The sequence below is a fragment of the Crocodylus porosus genome, unplaced genomic scaffold (genome assembly GCF_001723895.1).
Source record: "Crocodylus porosus isolate Cpor-Errol unplaced genomic scaffold, CroPor_comp1, whole genome shotgun sequence".
NCBI lineage: Eukaryota > Metazoa > Chordata > Crocodylia > Crocodylidae > Crocodylus > Crocodylus porosus.
Genome location: NW_017728951.1, coordinates 20,113,281 through 20,132,635, shown reverse-complemented (window position 1 = coordinate 20,132,635; position 19,355 = coordinate 20,113,281). Strand labels below are relative to the sequence as shown.

Genomic DNA, 19,355 nt, shown 5'->3' with positions numbered 1-19,355 from the left:
CTGCCCTTTGGGCAGGGAGCTGGACTCGATGATCTCCCAAGGTCCCTTCCAGCCCTAATGTCTATGAAATCTATGAAGTCTATGATCTATCTGGTCTTCCTCCTAGGTTTTATTTTGGGCAGTTGTATGCAGGCCTGGGTGACCCGATTCCTTCACAGGTAGAATCTAAAAGCCCACATGAATGCTAAGAATTGCTCTTACATGGCTGCATAAGCACCACTTAGGTGTGTTAAGGTGAAATAGGATTTAGCCCTTAGTGTGGAATAAAGATTGAGTTGCTTGGGAGGAGAAGGGTGGCTAGGGTAGATTTTCAACTTTTGCAAGAAAATAATTATTTTCTGTTATGAACTTGGCTTGTGCAAGTTCAAGGGAGCAGGGATTATGCTTTTTATTTTCGAATTTTTTTTGAGTGCTAGATGCAACTAATTCATGGTGTAATATTTATATAAATATTACTAGTCATTGCACTGAATGCTGACAAAACATAATTGTGACCATTGGTTTAAAAGACTAAATACTTTCTAATCAATAATTTTTCTACTTAAAGGGTGTTTATTAATCAAAGAGCATTAGCTGGTAGCTCTTATCTATTCCTTACAGCAGTCAGCAGTAAGCAGAATGAACCTTCTGCTAACCGCTGTAATGATGCAGTCAGATCTGATATAGGAGAAAAGTACATTTGGCCGAAGTTAAGATAGCTTTGTAATATTTTTCTGAGGTCAGGACATTTTATCTTTTAATACCTCTCAAATAGCTTCATAGGCAGACTAAAGATTATTTTGCTTTATTCTGCAGCAAGAGAGCCCAGTGAGGGATTAATAAATATCAAAACTATGGAAAATATTTGTAGTATGTTGCCAGTACAGGTGAATTTAGTTTTTATTTACTTTAAAAATAACTTTTTAAGCAAGACATTTAGATACATCCCTAAATAAAACATTAATTAATGCTAGAGTGCATAATTTCACAAATATTTGCAATTTGCATTTTCTTTCTCTTTGTGCTGTCCAACAAGAACTCTTTATCCTTTTGGTGTGTCATCTGGTTCTAGGATTTATCATGTAGTAAAGGATTTCAGAATTTTCAATCTGGTTAAGTATAGGCAGATAGTGAACAGTCATGAGAGTTAATCCAGTAGAAAAGGGACTACATTGTAAATCATGTTTATAACCCAAGAATATTTCCTTCCCAATGTGTGAATTGTCACAGGAGATAATGTAGCTCATTTGATATTGACATACACTTTTTCTCCCTACCTTATTATGAGTATTAATGTGTATTGTCCATGTATGTGGTTTTAACAGTTATGCTCTGTTTTTATGTGTAAACAAATGATAGATAATAAATTTTGGTGTTTTTGTGACAGCCGTTCAGAACCAGTCTCCTAGGTTAAGTACAGACAATCAAGAAGCCTGAGGCTGAATTGATTCAGTCTTTGCAGGTTAGTCTAAACTGCAAAGATTGTGAACCAATAAGCAATGAGCAGACATTCGCTTTTGATTCAGGAAATGCAGCCACATGCCTGCAGTGGCTCAAGCCAGCAGCTGGGGGCACTAGAGCATGGCTCTATGGCATGTAGCCAGCATGGGCTATGTGTTCACTTTCTCTTCATGCTGCCCCTGAGGTCTCTGGAATTTGCAGTCCAGAATCACAACAGCAGGACTCTGCAAGGTTGCTCATCACTTCCTCTTCCAGCTTCCAGGTGCTTCTGGGATTTGCAGTCCACAGTTGCAGCCAGCACTAAGTTTTTAGCAGGGTAGGGCAGCTCCGTATTTGGGAAAAGGGAAATTTAACCCCCCTTCCTGGCCCCAGGCCTCAGCAGGGGTTTCCCTTCAGCGGCCAATAAACCGGCCAGTATGCCAGGCCTCGCTGCTCCAGGTAGGGAACAGAGGGGCAGGGCCAGTCCCGCTGTCTGGAACAGATAGCACAGCCCAGCCCAGGGCTGCAAAGTGCTGGGGACTCTGATTTAACTTGAATCAGGAAGGAGTCTGGGACAGAAGTTTCATAAACCGTTTTGATCTAAATCCATTAAGTCTGAGACTACCTTCAGCCAGGTTTATCTTAAACCGCTTTCAGAAGTTTTGAAACTGGTTTGTGTGCACTCAACTTCTATTCTGTTTCAGGTTTAAACCAGTTTCTGATCACTTAAACTGGTTTATGTGCAACTTCTGCCCCTAGTGCTAGTGGGACCAAGGTTTCTCTCTCAGATATGAAGACACTTCTTTAAGAATAACAATATAATTATCAGAAACCTACTTAATGCACAATGAGACAAAGTAATGTTTGTGTCTTGGTCGTAGCACGAAGAACTGATTTTGCTGGCGTTTCCTGGTGGCCCCGCCCCTTTCTGCTGTTTGGCAGAGAGGTCCTAGGGAGGGAGAGAAGGGATATGGGGGCAATTGCCATCTTGGCTGCTGGCTGCCCTGTGTGTGACCCCACCCTTGGTGCCTGATTGGTGGAGAGGTCCCCAGGAGGAAGAGGGATGAGAGGGTGGCTGCCTTCTTGGCTGCTGTGACTGCCCTTTGTGCTGCCCTTCGCCTTGTGGGTGGGCTGCAAGATGGCAAGCATTTTATTTTTATTAATTTTTTTTTTTTAAAGTTGATATTGTGGACAGTCGTGGATTTTGCCATTTCCTCAAAAGCTGCAAAATCGTGAATTAAGTAGGTCCCTAATAATAATCAGTCAGTGTTTAGGTCTGGCTCTTCAGTGGTGCCTGTAATACTACATGCCCTTGGCGAGAGGAGAAGATGGTGAGGCGGTTGTTACTTTTGCAGAAAGTTTGTAAACTGTGATATTGTACCAAGAGTTAACCTTTGACAATTTGCCAAAAGTAGACCTTTTTCTTATGCTATAGCTTTTGGGAAGTTGAAAATCGGCTTTATAATAGATATTATTTTAATTGTAGAGAAATGATACACTTTTGATAATGCATTTTATGTGAAAATTGCTCCAACTTAGTGGATTTTTCTGTTAAGTAGGTTAAGAAACACAATTTTGTTTGTTTTAATGACAGATAATTTTGTACATTAGTTATCATTTTGTTAGCCATACTGAAGGAGAGGATTTTTTTAAAGCAAAGACAATCGCTTAATACTTTTATTCTGTTCTTTGCTTCACGTTGCTCGGTCCCTAGTTAGAATTTGTCTAACGGTGTCACCAATACTATCTTCAGTACGTAGTTCATGTTTTACTTCGCCTGTTATATGAATGTTAGAAAACAAGTTCAGTTCAACTTGGGAGATTCATATGAACAAGTTTTCTTACCTGTGTTGTTTGCATTGCTGGATCACAGCTTCTGCAGTGGGCTTCTGTGCAATTTGAGAACCGACCCGACCAGATAATGGGAGAATGCCAGATTTTCCTTTGCTACTTTTTCCCACAAGACTTATTTTTAATCGTTGATTATCAGACCAGTAACATCACCACTGTGCACATTTTGTGTTTAGCTGATTTCAGATTCCCCGAACATTTTCCACAAAGTCAACTGAAGTTGACACACCAGGAACCACGTGAGAGCACCCACAAATGTTAGCTCTCAAAATATGGATTCCGTGAATAGTTCAGATCTTGCAGCTCTTCTTTTCTTAATCTCCTGCCAGAACCTTTCCTTGAGGGAAGGCATCATTTTACAGCAGTACCAAATTTTTGATGCTCTGCTCTACTTTTTCCTCCCCCCCCCCCATAATAAGGCAAAAATGCTGTCTTTTAGTAAACTTAATATTCACTTCACTGGGCACCATTCAGGCCACAAGAAATTCTTTCTGAGAATACAGGGAGGGACCATTGCTGCAACTTTTAATTTTTTTTGCTACTGAAACAAATTGCTTAACTATATTTCCTGTCCTCAGCAGAAAGAACTGTGCAAAAGACCGGTGCTAGGAAATATTTATCACCAACAGTTATTTTTCATAATGACTGTTTACTTGACGTATCCCTTTTGTCTTATGCTTTTGAAAAAAATACTCTTAGATAGTATCTGTATTCATCAAGCAGATTACAGCATTTAGTTGAATGTGCCCACATTATGACTGTTGACTAGTTGTAGTCCTGCTGGTCTGCAAGTCTTTCAGCAGGTCCACGTACTCTGTCCTACTGTAGTTGGTAAATCACTTGTGTGCCTTGAGGATGGGTATTTTTTCATCTTGACTAGTGTAATTGCACCACTATTCTCAATGACAGGAGCAGTTCACTTTCACTTTTTTTCTCCCATCTTGATGAGAAACCCTGCCTTGTGGGAGAATTTTTTCCTTGTCCATTGTGCCTCAGGGAGACCTTCCTTTCATGTCTTGTCAGGCGCTTGCTTTTGCTGAATTTCTTGTCAGCTTGGAATGGTAGGACAACGGTGAGCAAAATGCTCCAAAGACTTTTGTGTGTCTACAGCTTTCCTTTAAAAAAACCAAAACCAAAAAACAAGTAAAATGTGGTTTCACTTCATTTTCTTTTAATTTTGGGCCATGGTGGTTTGACAGCTTCTCACCACACGCGCGTCCTGAGAGCAAGATGCATACAAAGTGAAACTGCCAACCAAATAGCATTGTCATACTGTATGGTTACTATACTACATCTCCTCCCATTTTTTCCCTGAACTTGCTTAATGACTTCATGATATGACTTCGGGTTCAGTCTGCTATCTTTCTAAAATCTAATGATTACTTTTGACCATTCTTGGATTTAGTTGTGTTTAGTTAAAATAAGTCTGCTACATACGTCATTACTTGTACTAGAAATCTGTCTAAAATATAACCGGTGTGCTTAATTCCACACAGGCCTTTAGGTCAGAGGCCAGTCGTCCCACAATCTGTTAAATAAACACTGAATTTTAATTTTTCTCCCCCAAATCCAAATATTTTTTACGATATAAGACAGCCGTGTCAAGCACAATGAATTGCCTACACATTTGTTGCAACCAAGCTTTACTGTTGCCAAAAATCTCAGCAGATGTTAAGGAAGGGAGTTGCATGAAAGTAACTGCAGAGGTTCAAGTGAATGTTCAAGGTTAGCAGATGTTTTGGACCCGTCATGCCTACTTCTGGCCCTGGAGAGTTTGCTGAGAAATGGGAATTGTGCTGTATGCTGAATTTAATATAGTCATTGACTTAGGGGCCTTCCTGGAAAAGGAACGGTCTCACAACTTGAGGCTGTCTCCTGGAACTTGAATCTTATGCCAGGTAAGAATTTTGCTGGTGGTAGATCGGTGTCTTAAGATGCTTCCAGGATTCATAGGTAACCGTAGGTGTCTTGTTATGGTGTAACAAAGTGTTAAATGATTCCCTGCCACACCTCTGCATTTGTCCTGACCCATAAAACAGGCATCCTACATCCCCGTAGTCTAGTGGGGAGACGGGCTCCCAAAAATCTGATGTGTGGCACAACACAATTTTTGCATAACCAGTTTCTTTCCTGTTTCCTATTCCTTTATTTTGTCAGGTTGCTGCTTATATTCCATAAGTATCTGAGGCCAGTTCTTTCTCAGATTGCTTCTGATGAATGTGAGGTGGAATGTAGACCTGAGAGGGGAGCGTAGGTCCTGTGAGGTAGGGGCAATGTGAGCACTTCCTTGCTTGATGGCATGGTGAACACAGATGGGATTCGGTGCTGAAATGCCATATGCATTATGTAGCACTGAGCAGGATAGAGCTCTGAAGGGCATAAGAGCAATACTTGTGAGCAAACTGAGAATTGCAGAGTAATACAACTTTCGTTAGACGGCATGCATTTCACTTCACTCTTTTTTTGAAAGTCTGCTGTGCCATTTTGTATCTCAGACCAATCCCTACTATAGTCCTAAGGAGACCTAATCAAATTTCATGGCATTTTAATGTCAGTTACAGTTTATCCTAATGTCACCCATGACCTAATAATCAAAGAGGTGGTGCAGGGCATGATATCAAGGCCGACTCCAAGCTAGTTCTTCTGAGAGACCTTTTGTGCGGGGCAGGGGGAAGAGTTCAAAAAGGAAGTGAAAATAGCCTTGCAGGGTACACTCCTAAAATAGCTGTTTTCTCTGCAGTAGGCATTCACCACGGTCCCAAAGTGTTACTCACACAGTGATGCTGTGCAAGAAAACATTGACCTCATCATTGAAGTTGTTAAAATCAGTTAAGTTACTTTCCGCTCCAGAGAAACAAAATGTGGTGGGGGGAACCCAGAACTGTTTAAAAACTTTGGATTGTGTGTTGCTGATGACATTTTAGAAACAGGCAGAAATCTCTGAGGATAATCTCCTGCATATAAATGTGAGTCAGAACTATAGTTTTACCAGTTAAAAGCAGATATAAGTCAGAAAATCATCCAGACATTTTTTTTTTTTTTAAGGGTTTAACGCAGTTTTGTGGTTTTATTTAAATAATCAAGTACAGCTAAGAATGCAAGGTTTAAACTGTATTAGTCTGTAGGGATAGATTTCTAAACTTTAGAAACTTAACTTTACAAGCTGCCACTTTGAACTAGCAGTCAAATAGTTTTCTTGGTTTTCCAGCTCAAGAATTCAGCAAAAGAATTAGTATTATTTTGTTTCCCAAGCCTGTGTGTTCTTTGCACTCTGAAAAAATGTCTAGGTGCCCTTATCTTCTTGTAGCTTACTGTAAAATTAGAATGGGATTTCTTAGAGTTCAGTTCAACATCCATGTTTCCACTTCTGGTGGTCTGAGAGATGCAATTAATAACATAATACTTAGCTCTTTTACTGCTTGTGTCATTCCTGAGTTTGTTCTTCAAATCAAAATGTACATAGATAGTTGAAATGTGTTTGGGAATTTATGCTTTATATTTAACTGTGTTTTCCAGGGATGTTGCTGATGAGGTTTTGAATCTGACTGATTTAGATTGCTATCCTATTATGGCTGATTCCTCATCTGAAAACTTAAGGGTGGCACAACACCTTTCTTTTAAAATCATAGCTAAACATATTTGATCATTTATATTTATCTCCCAAAGTGTTAAAAATATGTCTAATATATTAGGGGTTTTGTGCTTTTACAGGTGAATTGTGTAACCTTGCAACGCTGGATGTAGCGCACAATCAGCTTGAACATCTTCCAGAGGAGATTGGGAATTGCACGCAGATCACCAAACTTGACTTGCAGCACAATGAACTCTTGGACCTGCCAGAAACTATAGGTATGTGTTAGTGAGTTTGGGAGGGGGAAAATGCTTGTTTCCTGATTATTTAAGGCATTGACCACTAAAAACAGTATATCTAAGAATGAATTTCATGTAACCTATAACGGTAGAAGGCATAAGTGCCCTGTTCAATGCATTTTCATTATTAGAAGTGCCAAGTGACAAACAAATAGGAAATGATATTAAAGCCATCTCCAGCGACCCTGGGGAGTATCATCTTACTGGGCAAAGGGAGGATGGGTAGGTTCCTGTCCTTGTTTTTTTTGTGATTTAGGCATGTTAAGAATAGGAAGAATGCACATTACAAAAGTAGATGTCTTAGCTTTTCCAGGGATTTCAGCAGGATGGAGTAGGTTTGTACTTAACGACTTAGATGCCTAAAAGCCACTTAGTGCATGTCCAGACAAGTGTGGGTGTTTGGTTCCCCGGGACCAACTAGCAGTGGTGTACTTTGCGCCTCTGCTGCTTGTTCCCAGGGAATGTCTGTGCCACATGTGCTTTGGCACACGGCAAGTTACCCCAGGTGGGATGGGGGGCTGAGGCCAGCACTGGGCTGGCCCCAGCAGCCTTACCTGGGGTCCTGGGGGCCTCCCAGGGCTGCATAATGGTGGCTCTGCCCTGCGGAGCCTGGTCAGCAGCTGCAGTGCAACTCTGGGTGGCCCAGCGCTGCTTTTCAGCAGTGTGTGCTGCTCCGCCTTTTTCTCCCCCCATGGTTGGTTTTTATTGTTTTTTTGACCCCATGATATCCAAAAGTACTTTAAGACCATGAATAGTTCAGCTGAAATGAACAAAGGTAGGGACCATGCCTCAGTGTTTTCCTAAGGAGAAGACAGGAAAATGAGGATGGATAGAACATGTGTCTACAGCGAGACTTGTAGGCTTTGGAATAATCCCCCAAGTGAGAGGGTGGAAACCTCATAGCGTGAGCCTTGTAAAGTTCATCTAGGAAAAGAACCAGAAAGTATATTGTGTGAAACAATCTTGCTTTGATACAGAATGGAGAAAGTTGCATCCCCTTAACTTAAACTGTATCGTCTTCCTTATTGCAGTGTACAAATGGTTTGTTCTGCCTGAGTTTGGAATGAATCCTTGCTGACTTAAGTTGAACCAAAATGAGTCTGTCCTGTGGAAGCATTACTCTTGTTCTAACTAAACTGCATAGCTTTATCTCTCTCTCTCTTTTTTTTTTTTTTTTTTTAAGCATTTCTTTGCTTGTTTCTCGAACTTTGCCTTCTGGGTTTTTCCACTTTTTACAAGAAAATATTCTCTTAATTATCATCCTCAGTAAATTTAAAATGTTATGGTCTGTATAAAATCTTTCAATTGATGTATATCAATTCCAGAAGGCAGTCTTGGATGTTTTTAAAAATCACCTTTTGACATAGTCTTCACTGAAATTTCTCATTTGATATTTTAATATTTTGGATGATTTTTCTAGCGTTTCGAATGTGGCTTATCTCTAGAACAAGCATAAGTAAAGGGATCTCTTCATTCTTTCTTTAGCCTTTACTATGTTTACTATAAAGAATGACTACTGAGTGGAGCTGTATTTGAGATGCACTTCATTATGCCTTTACCAGCCAGATGGAAACTCTCTTTGCAATGGTTATAGGTGGCTTATCTAGAGAACTATGAAAAAAAAATTGCTCCAGTTAAATGGAGCTGTGATAATTAATATTGGCACTGGTCCCCCAACTGCCAAATTTCCAGACCTGTACAGATCTATATTTCTGTTATACAGTGTACATCCCAATTTCTACCAGTTGGTTTCTGGGGGGGAGGCAGGGGTGCATTATACAGGAACTGTACATTCGGTGGCCTCCCTCCAGCTATTTTGGGGGGGTTGTAGTTTCTGGTGGGCTAAGGCCCACCATCATTGTGTAACAGAGACCTGTCTCACTCGGGGATAGTGAGGATGCTCAAAGGGGAAGGTAAACAGGGCATGTCTCCCTCCTTTCCACTCCTGCTCCTCTTCCATTGCAGCTTCCAGCATTCAGAGGCATAAGACCTTCTGTTTTACATGTTGTTCTGTCATGTTCGATACTTCCTGAACTGACAATTCAGTTGAAATAATTTGGGGACTTGTGAATCGTGATACTGAAAGCTTAGGGTCACCTTTATAATATTGCTATCAGTAAATCAACTCTTAGCAGGTAGAGAGAGGTTGTCTTTGCATTTTCTTGATATTTTGTTTTCCAGCAGCATTGCTTTAAAGCTTTTCAAGACATGCTGGTAGCCCTTCCGTGGCCCTGCCCACCCCAAACATACAGCTATACCCACGCTGTGCTTATCTGAACAGAACATCACTGCTTTGCATTTCAACAAACCACCAAAATCAGATTATAGTTTTGAGCTGCTGGAAAACATCTCTCTTTCTTATCAGGCAGTATCAATTATATTTGAGCATTTCTGTTAGAAGATGTATGTAATTCAGAGTGCAGTACGTGTACCATATGAACTATAGTTCACAAGCAATCGGAACTTAAATACTTGGAAGAAAATAAATTCCAGTGATTGATAATGATCAACCTACATTCTGCACGTTGCACAAGAGTCGGTCGCAGCTAGTTCAGCAGCGTTGGCACAGTTCTTAGTCATCAGTTTGGTTCAACATTAAAGCGAGTTGTGGCTTGATTTTTAGATTACAGCTTATTTAGTTGCTAGAATTATTCAGTAAGGTAACTTCAGCACCGAGATTAATAACCTGGGTGAATCACTTTGACCTTGGAGTCCAAAATCTGGTTAGCATTATTTCAGGCTTTTGTGTTTATTAATAAGCTGGCGAACTTTCTTTCCTACTTTTGAATATTTCTTCTTTCACTAGTCCCTTTCTCTCTCTTTTCTTTTCTGTCTTCACTCTGACATCTACTTGATGTAAGCCATGCTGAGTGTTTCTTGCAACATGCACATATTGCCAAGTTCCAGCTTGTTTGCTGTATGAGCACTGTTGAAGTTTCACTGATTCAGTCAAACTTAGTCTACAGCCCCCCCACCCCGACCAAACACATCTGCTGATCATAAGCACAGTGTTTAATTTAGCATCGATCTATTATAGAAAGTATTGTTTGAATTGTCACTTTTGGTAGACCTGTCTTTAATTTCCTCAGAACAGCTTGATGTGAAATCCTGTTTTGCTTATAAAAGGAACTTGTCAGGTTTTGTTTTTACACGTTGGTTCGTTCTCTCATAAATAGATGCTTACTACCCAGTTAGCGTACTGCACCTGGCTTTATCATGGATGGCTTTCCTGGTGACCTACAAGGTATTTATATAGGAAGAGAAAGTTCTACGTAGTGGTAGAACTGCACTGGAGTAATGAGTCCTTGAAAGGAAAGGATCTTGCTGTATTGCTGGGTTATGGGAGTGGTAGGGAAGGGCCTGTGTACCAGCAGTGATTAAAGAGGTAACAAAGCCAGTTTATTCACGGTGTGGCAGCCTGTGCTGCTTGTTTCAAGAAATATGCCTAAGTTTCTTTTAAGCACACGCTTTCATACAGTAACAAATGGCGGTTTAGATATTACTTGTCAGGAAGTGAGCTAATGTCTTGCTTTGTAGATACTGAGTTAGTGTTTTCATATCGGTATTTTTGTTGATTGAAAATAGTAGAGTACTTTTATATATTAGATCACTTCCTGTAAGAAAAATATGCTTTGTGAAACAATATAGCGTTCCAAGTGCCATAAAGCAAAAGAGTGAATTTTTAGGCTCAAAATTAAAGTCACAATACAATAGGTTCTTAGTGTTTCTGGGTTTCTTTTGAAGAAAAATTTTTATTTCTGATGAAAAGGTTGAGAAAAATAAGCTTTTAATTTATACAATTGATATGGCTATCTTGCCCATTCCCGGAGGTACCTAAATTAAGTAAAGAAAAAAACATTTTATTTTAAAATTCATGATTTATTTGACCTTTGAGAAACAGAGAGCAAAGCTTTTATATATATTGCAAGGTAGTTTAAAATATAGTGTCCTTAAAAACTACATTAAATTTGTTATCTACCCTTGATAAGTAATTCCATTTCTAACTAGAGATCTGTTTACAGACTTCTTATTTTTTAAGTATATTAAAATAATATGAAAGAGAAATCGAATAGGTAACATTAAAATTTGTGAAAGAAATTCAAAATGCATTTTTTTTAAAGTAACAAGCCTATTTCATCATTCTCCAATTTATTTATGTATAGATACGTATAGCTTGATCGTAATCAAATGGGACCAGCTGGCTAAGCAGCAGTGCTGCAGAAAAGGACCTGGGGTTACAGTGGACAATAAGCTGAATAGGAGCCAGCAGCGTGCACTTACTGTGCAAAAAGGCTAACAACATCCTGGGCTGCATTGGTAGGTGTGTTGCCAGCAGATTAAGGGAAGCAATTATTCCCTTTTTCTGTACTGGTGGGGCCACATCTGGAGCCCTGTGTCTGGTTTTGGACCTCCCACTACAGAAAGGATGTGGACAAATTGCGGAGTCCAGCAGAGGACAACAAAAATGGTTCGGGGGCTGGAGCACATGATTTATGAGAAGAGGCGGAGGGAACTGGGCTTATTTAGTCTGCAGAAGAGAAGCCTAAGGGGGTGGGATTTAATAGCAAGCTTTAACCAGCTTATCTCACTGGGATCCTTTGACCCCAGCTGACTTCCTGCCCCTGGGCATCTTCTGATGTCCCTTCCAGCCTTAATGTCTATGACATCTAGCTGAAGGGTGGTTCCAGGGAGGATGGAGCTGGACTGTTCTCAGTGGTGGCAGATGACAACAAGAAGCAATGGGCTCAGGGTGCAGTAAGGGAGGTTTAGGTTGTATAATTGGAAAAACTTTCTCACTAGAAGGGTGGTAAAGCACTGGAACCAGGTTACGCAGAGAGGCGGTGGTATCTCCCTCCTTGGAGGTTTTTAAGGCTTGGCTCAACAAAGCCTTGGCTGAGATGATGTAGTTGGGAATGGTCCTGCTTTGAGCAGGGGGTTGCACTAGATGAACTCCTGGTGCCTCCCAACCCTAATTTTCTATGATTCTATGAAATGCCTTATTTATGAGTATTTAGTGCAACAGTGGTTTCAACTGGAAAAACAGAGTAATGCATTTTAGTTGCTCCAAAATAATTCCTTAAAAATACAGAGAAACACATCGGGGGGGTGGGGGGGGGGACTTTGTCTAGTGTGACACCAGTGTGATCCTATGGACAGCTGTCCTTATGGCTGTCCATCAGATGCATACAGCCCACAGGGGGGCTAATTTGCTGCCCCTAGGCTCTCACCCTGCTGCTGCTCCCCCCTAGTGCTCTGGCTGCAGCAGCGGCTGGGGTCTCCAGGCTCCCCCTCCTTCCTTTAGTTTCCACTTCCTGCCTCCACCCCAGACTTATGGTTATACCTTAATTAAATGTTGTTGAGAAATGAAAGTGGAACGCTTAAACAATCTGCACCAGAAAGGTCTCATTTGCATCAGTTGTGAACAATTGCAAAGAGCATTTTTGACGCTCTCACTCAATGACCGTCATTGCTAGGTGTGGTTGTGCCTGTCTGCAAAGTGTCACTGCTAGTTACTGATCTTTCTAGCCCTGATTGAGCAAAAGCACTTAAGCATGCATACTGGTTATGGTTGGACTGTTCAGATGCTTGAGGTTAAGCACCCAATTAGATGCTTTATTTGATTGGGCTAGAGTGCTCAGCATCTTGTTGAGTCCAGTCCCGTTTCCATGAACACATGAGAGACCCAGTCAGCAGCACCTGATCTGCTCATCGTACTGTCTCTGAGCCTGTTGGGGTTCGGTATTTCTTACCAGATTTTGCTAGCATTTAACAAGCATGGTGTTATACCCATTCACTGGCTGCCTGCAAAAAGGAGCTTCCCTTTTCCACTGTTCAGTGTGGAGATGTTTGGTTTTGTCCTCTTTATCTACCTCTCGTTATTGCATCCTTAAATAGAATCAGAATGAAATGACTGTTTCTAGTCCATCTTGTTGCTGTAAACTGGTTTCTGAGTAATAGTGAAATTCACTGGAGTAATATCTGTTTCCCTGCTGATGTTTGGAAAAGTTTTGAGCCAAAGTAAAGACTTGAAAAGTGTCCAGAGGCTAAGCAAGACAGCAGTATATAGGTTTTCAGTTGGAATGTTTTCCAAGCGTGTGGGTTAGAAATTACATTTTTATCAAATGAACTTGTGCAGAACATAAATTGAATTTATAGTTAGGCTGGTTGCCAGAAAGATTTGTACTGCAGCTGGCAAGAGAGTAAATGGTATCTCAGTATTTGCCATAAGAACTGTTTTTTCATTAGCTAAAATATACAATTAATCCCTGCAGCGTAATTGGGGAAATGAAATGAGCCTATGAAGAAATTGAGGGAGGGGGGAAAAGAACTCCACTTGCACTTATCACATCAGGCACCCATCTGCCATTTGGCTACATTGCTTTCTAGGTATTTATCATTTCTCAGTAAAGCTATTTAAGTAGATTTTTTTCCCCATTTCGGAAAATATAGCATATTATATGCTAACAAGGGAAAAAAATGGATCAAGAGGTAAAAATACCAGGAACAGCTTAATTAGTACTGTATAGTTTAATGATTCATTTGAAAATTGAAGAAATTGCTGTTCTGAATTTTGTCAGTTTGCCGTGAAACACCACAATTTAAGATATTTTTTTCAGTAGAATATAGTATCATCAATTTTATACATGAAGAAATTTAAATTTTACCTGTTTTTTCTGAACAAACACATATTACATGCTGAATATATTTGTAGTATCCTTTGTATAAACTAGGTTTCACTTTGTTGGTCTGAACTGTGGTTTACTAATTCAGAATTTCATTGGTTTGATGTGTGCGTGCTTTTAAGGTTCCTTATTTCCCATATAATACATTTTATTTGCAAATCCTTCCCTCTGTTAAGTGAGGGACTAGGATTAATGTGTTTAGCAATTATAGCGTCATCAGATTACATTTAGATATGGAGATCAGTTTATACATACATAACAATCAAGGTGCAACTTGGCATGTGTAATATTGTTTTGTCAAATATGAAGAAAGCAAAACCCACTCATATTCCTGCAAGGAGTGGGCATCACATGAAATGAAACAAATTTGATGGAGGAAATTAATTTAAGACAGGGCAACTATTAAAGGATTTGCTTTAATTCACCTTCTGAAAGAAATTTTTCGTTCTTTGTACAGGGCGGAGAAGTGTGAGTAGGAATATTGTGATGGTACCTTTTGGCCTTGTAAGCTATAAATTGAACTCCCATTCCTCGTGGGGTGTTGCTTCCCTTACTGTAGCATGCTCAGAACAGTCGCAGCTTGGATTAAGGGTGTCTTAATCCCATTGCATGCCTCGGGGCCTATTGGTTCCATGCAGGGTTTCCAAAGGTTTTTTTTTTTTTTTTTTTTTCCCTTGGGACATATAACCTGGGTTCTCTTTTTCTTTCTTCCCCTATCTCTGGAGGTATTTGAGATTGGCCACAGGACAGTGAATGGGGTTGACCACTACTCCCAGGGTCAAGTGCGGAGAACCTTCTTTCTTAAGTGGCTGGGTGATGTGTCTTGTTCACATGCTTAGGGTTGCACTGATCACCATATCTGGGGAAGGAATTTTTCCCTAGATTAAATGAGAAGGGACCTTGGGTATTCTTTATTTTTCTTTCTTCTGTGGCATAGGGCATGGTTTGCCTGCTTGCATCCTCTAACTATATCTTACTGAATTGGCTCCTTGCAGTTGCAAGGCTGGTGGGCTTTGGCATCTGTTTTTTTCTGTTTAGTGCAGCTAAAGTCTTTGGGCTTAATATAGAGCAGAGCGTCTCAGCTAGGATGCCATACATATATCAAAGTATCAAACTGCTGTGGAATGCCACACAGTGCTGGGCACTGTTAAGCATGCAAATATGATTCACAAGGTACGCCCAGAGATGTCAAATAGGAATCCGTAGTGTTAAAACCCATTCTGACTTGTGGTCTTCCTGAGGTCTTTGCAACAGAAGGATTACTCTCTTATTTTTTCCATAGTTCAAAAAAGAGTGACAGCTAAGAGCAAGCATTTTTCAAGAGGTGCCTTGGGTCAAATGATGGCTGGGTGCCTTGAGTCTAACAAGGTTGAGAGCCACTGATATAGGGGTATCTGGCTGATATTTGCTTGCTTGTGATCATGCAGGCGATCAGATTACCATAGATCATCTGATGCTCCCTTTGAGACTTAGACTCTGAGAAGCTGTTCAGTGGTTGTAGATACTGTTCGACTGACATCTCTAGTGACTGAAATCTGAAGTGTAAGTATGGTGTAGGGAGCTCCTCCTTCAGCGCAATGTGCCTAATCTAGACCAGTAATAATTTTAAGACTATTAAAACACAGTTTTGTGGCTTATATACCTATTAGTCTCTTTGCAGACTGCCCAAACTCTGCTATATTCAGTAGAATACTAGTTCTCAACTCTTTTGAGGCCCTTAGATTAGGGGTGGGCAATTATTTGGGCCCATGGGCCACGCAGGGAGTTTTGGTGAGTTGTTGCGGGCTGGGTGAGCGCTGTTCTTCTACCACCGCACTGCATTGCACTGCAGTACCTTACCAAAACTCTCAGGGTGCTCAGTGGGGTGGGGTGGGGCTGCAGATGGGTGGGGAGCATCATCTGGGACCGTGGAAGGTGGGTGGAGCTGGCGCTGGGATAGCGGGATGGTGACAGTGCGGGGCCAGGGCACAGGGCTGAACCATGATCTTCTGCCCACATGTCCCTGCGATGGGCACCAGTTCCATAGGCAGGGGCATGTGGGGAGCCAATCGTGCCTCTGTCCTGGGTCCCAGCCCTGTCCTGTTGCTGCCCTGCAGTCCTGGGGTCTCCACGGAGCTGGGACTCGTCCAGCCTGCTGGACGGGATGGGGCTGCAGGTAGGCAGGGGGCTTGGTCCAGGAAGGAACTTGGGGTGGTGACAGCATAGGGCTTGGGGCAGAGCTATGATCTACTTCCCACATGTCCCTGCCTGTGGTACCCATGCCTGTTGCAGAGGCATGTGGGCAGCAGACTGCATTTCTGCCCTGGCCCAGCCCCATGCTGTCACTACCCTGCAGTCCTGCCTCCTGATCCCAGTCTCACTCACCTGTCCTGTTCCCCCTCCACCTGCAGCCCCATCCCATCTGCTTGGCTGCGCACCCTACCTGTGCCTGGGGTGGGCCAGCCAGGGTGCCTGGGCAGTGGGGCTGGGTCCGGCTGTGGCAGCAGCTGGAAGGAGCTGTTGCCACCAGGGCTTCTAGAAAATGAGTGGCCCTTGTACTGCCCCCTGTACCGGGCCTGGGCACAACCAGGGGACCCACTGCAGGCTGGACAAAAATCCCTTGGCAGGCTGGATCGGGCCCCAGGCCATATTTTGCCCACCCCTGCCTTAGATCCTATCTGCTTTTGTAATCAGTTGTGGTACATAGTATCTCTGTGAACCTGTTTGATACCTATCTCACATGGTGCCATCTCTCAGTTCTTTCTAATGAATAAAGTCAAGATGCCATATTAAGCTGATGGCAGTATTCTTTTTGTTTTTTGAAAAATACCAAACAGTTTGATATGTGCTTCTGGTTTCCTGCCTGTTAAAGATGGCATCTGGTGCCGTTTAATATGTGCAAAGAAGATAAACACTTTGTAGAAAAAGATCTGTTGGTGAACTATATGATGTGTCTTCTAATGCAACTCCTTATGGTAAGTTGAATCAAATCAGAATTGAAAATAAAGTATCTTTAATAATTGCAGAATATAAGGTGTGATTCCAACTATATTTGTTTAATATAGGGCTTTTTGTGATACAGACCATAGTGTGCAGCAAATGTATATTATTTTAGATAAAAACCTTGAAATGGGAGGAGAGATGGGCCCTTGCAAACAGGAAGAGCTTTGCATTTTAATGCAATTATTTAGCAAAATGACTTGGTTCTAGTGAACAGACTTTTAAGTGGGTCTGAGTGCTTTCATTGCATTAGTGCGTTAAGCTGCATAGTGCAGAGTGACTCTTTCCCATTTAATGATATACTTTGCACTTCTGCCATACCCTTCATTTAAGAATCTCAAGCAACTTAGTGAGGGTTGGCAGCCTGTGACACACTCGCCACAAGTGGCACAGGGAACCTCTGTGTGTAACATGTGGCAAACCAGGGAAAGGATAGGCAGCCCAGTGGCAGATAGGTCTGGGAGCAGAAACCAGAGCAGCAGATCACATAGGGAGCATAAGATGGCACAGAAAACAGAGTAGCAGATTGGGAAGGGGATGGGGATTGGGGTGGTGCTTTGGGACGGTGTAGGGCTAATTTGTTGCGCACCTACCAAAAAGGTTAGCTCCCACTGGCTTATACTAACAGATGGAAGGAGGCAAGCAGGTTGATGAGGAAGTCTGTGCATTTGTTGCAGGGAGTCGGTGGTAGAATTAAAAGTTGCATTTAGGAGTTCCCAGCTCTTGCTGCTCAGAGTGCTAGTCCATGCCTCTAGTGTTTTGAAATATTCTCAGTAGGCCAGGTTTTGTTCCTCCTTTCCCAAGCAGGATCAGATGATGTATCAGTAACTGGAGAACTACATAAAGTAGCCATCCTGCATATTGGTAATATAAGATGATGCCCCCAGTAATTAGATTTGACATATGGGAAATCGGAAAATGTTATAATTTTCCAGGTGTAGAATCTGATTATTGGAGGTTTGCCTTGAATTTGACCCCTTCCCATTGCTATCGCAGGGAGAATAAATCTCATGGAATCAGGTGGGGAAATCAGGTACCCCCCAACTTCTTCCCCCTGCGGCCCCTCATTATTTACCTTATCAGTCATTGGGCTGGGCTCCAGCAAAGCTGACAGCATTTCAAACCATGGCAAACCCATAGCTTAGCACTGCTCAGTATGTTTGTATACTTTAGATAAGTCCCACAAAGGATCCATGTACTAATTATTCCCCCACTCATGACTGGAACCAGGTGTTCTTGTCACAGACTCTGGGATGCTCCAAAAACTTATATGAGATGAGGCACAGGGCAGCCTGGTCCAGCTGAGAGTGGGGGGGTCACACTATTCATATGCTTCAGACTGAGAGCAGGGTAACAGAGGGATTCTAGATGAACTGTTTGGGGCCCCTCATGATAATGTTTGCCATACATTTAAAGCTGGTGAAGAAACGGGAATCCTTGGAAATGGAAAAGAAAGGCACAGCTCAGCTGTGGGAGTGAATAGAAAATCAAAATATATTCGGTCTAGTGGCTCACCATGACTTGGGAAAGAGTCAGTGCTATGGGGGACTGAGTGCGTTGGGCACTACCATGTGTCTTACTCAGGTGGGCTGCCCAAAACCTATCTTTGTAGTAGGTTCCTTCAATGTGATTTAGTCATACTTAATTATGGCTGCATTTAATCAGCTTCATAGTTGGTTTCCATTAGGGAGCACATGCTGCTTTGGCAGCAGTGTAATGGTAGACAGTGTATTTAATGAGGCTTTTTTGTATGTGAATGTAAGGTGAGAAGTTTTTTCCCCTCGTGCTGCTTGCGGGAGAGAAAAGCCTCATCTTATATTTGAGTAAATACAGTATTTGTACAGGCTTGCATTTCTGCAGGCCTTCTAGCCCTTTCCTCCTTTTGAGGATCATCAGAAAACAGCAACCAGTGTTTCTTTAACTACTTGCATGGGTATATGAAGTTATACCCTGATGTAATGTACATTAGTACATAAACCCAACATAAATTACAGTAGGAGCAGGACCAGGCATGTTTATGGCTATTCCAGAGTAACTCGCACATAGGCAGCTCTCTCATTGCACTGTCAGCAGGCATTAGGGAAGCAAGTAATAGCTTATTTGCCTTTACCAAATAGCTACTGTCAGATGCATGTGCACAGATGTAATTAACTCAAATCTCCACTGGATTGATTGGATGAAGGTGTTCTGGTTTAGGGATTTGCATTTGTCTACTATTTTTTTTTACAGCTCGTAAAGCCAGTAAATATTTAGTCTGTATAGGCCTTGAGCTGCCTGCGATGGTCCTCAATAAAAAAAATATATATTTAAAAATAAAGTTCTGCTTACAGTAACATAACTTTAGTGTCACATGTAGAATTTTTTCATGTTTTTCCATGTATAGTCCTTGTATTGATTACATGTGCTCCTCTGTGAGAAGTAGTGTAGCTTACTTTGGAACCCAGGGATCCAGCTGGCTTTAGGGAAAGCTGTGCACACTTAGCTTCTCTGAAAATCCAGCCTTTTCACTCCAGTAGCTCTGCTTCTGAATTTATTTTAGAAATAAGAAGCAAA

General features: G+C 41.5%; 1 protein-coding gene across 1 annotated transcript in view; it reads left to right on the top strand.

The window, feature by feature from the left end:
- Positions 1-19,355, top strand: part of SHOC2 (SHOC2, leucine rich repeat scaffold protein) — a 49,478-nt gene that overhangs the window by 9,512 nt on the left and 20,611 nt on the right. The window contains exon 2 of the mRNA XM_019556166.1: positions 6,982-7,119. Within this exon, the coding sequence (XP_019411711.1) occupies positions 6,982-7,119 (138 nt within the window). The remainder of the gene's footprint in view (positions 1-6,981; positions 7,120-19,355) is intronic.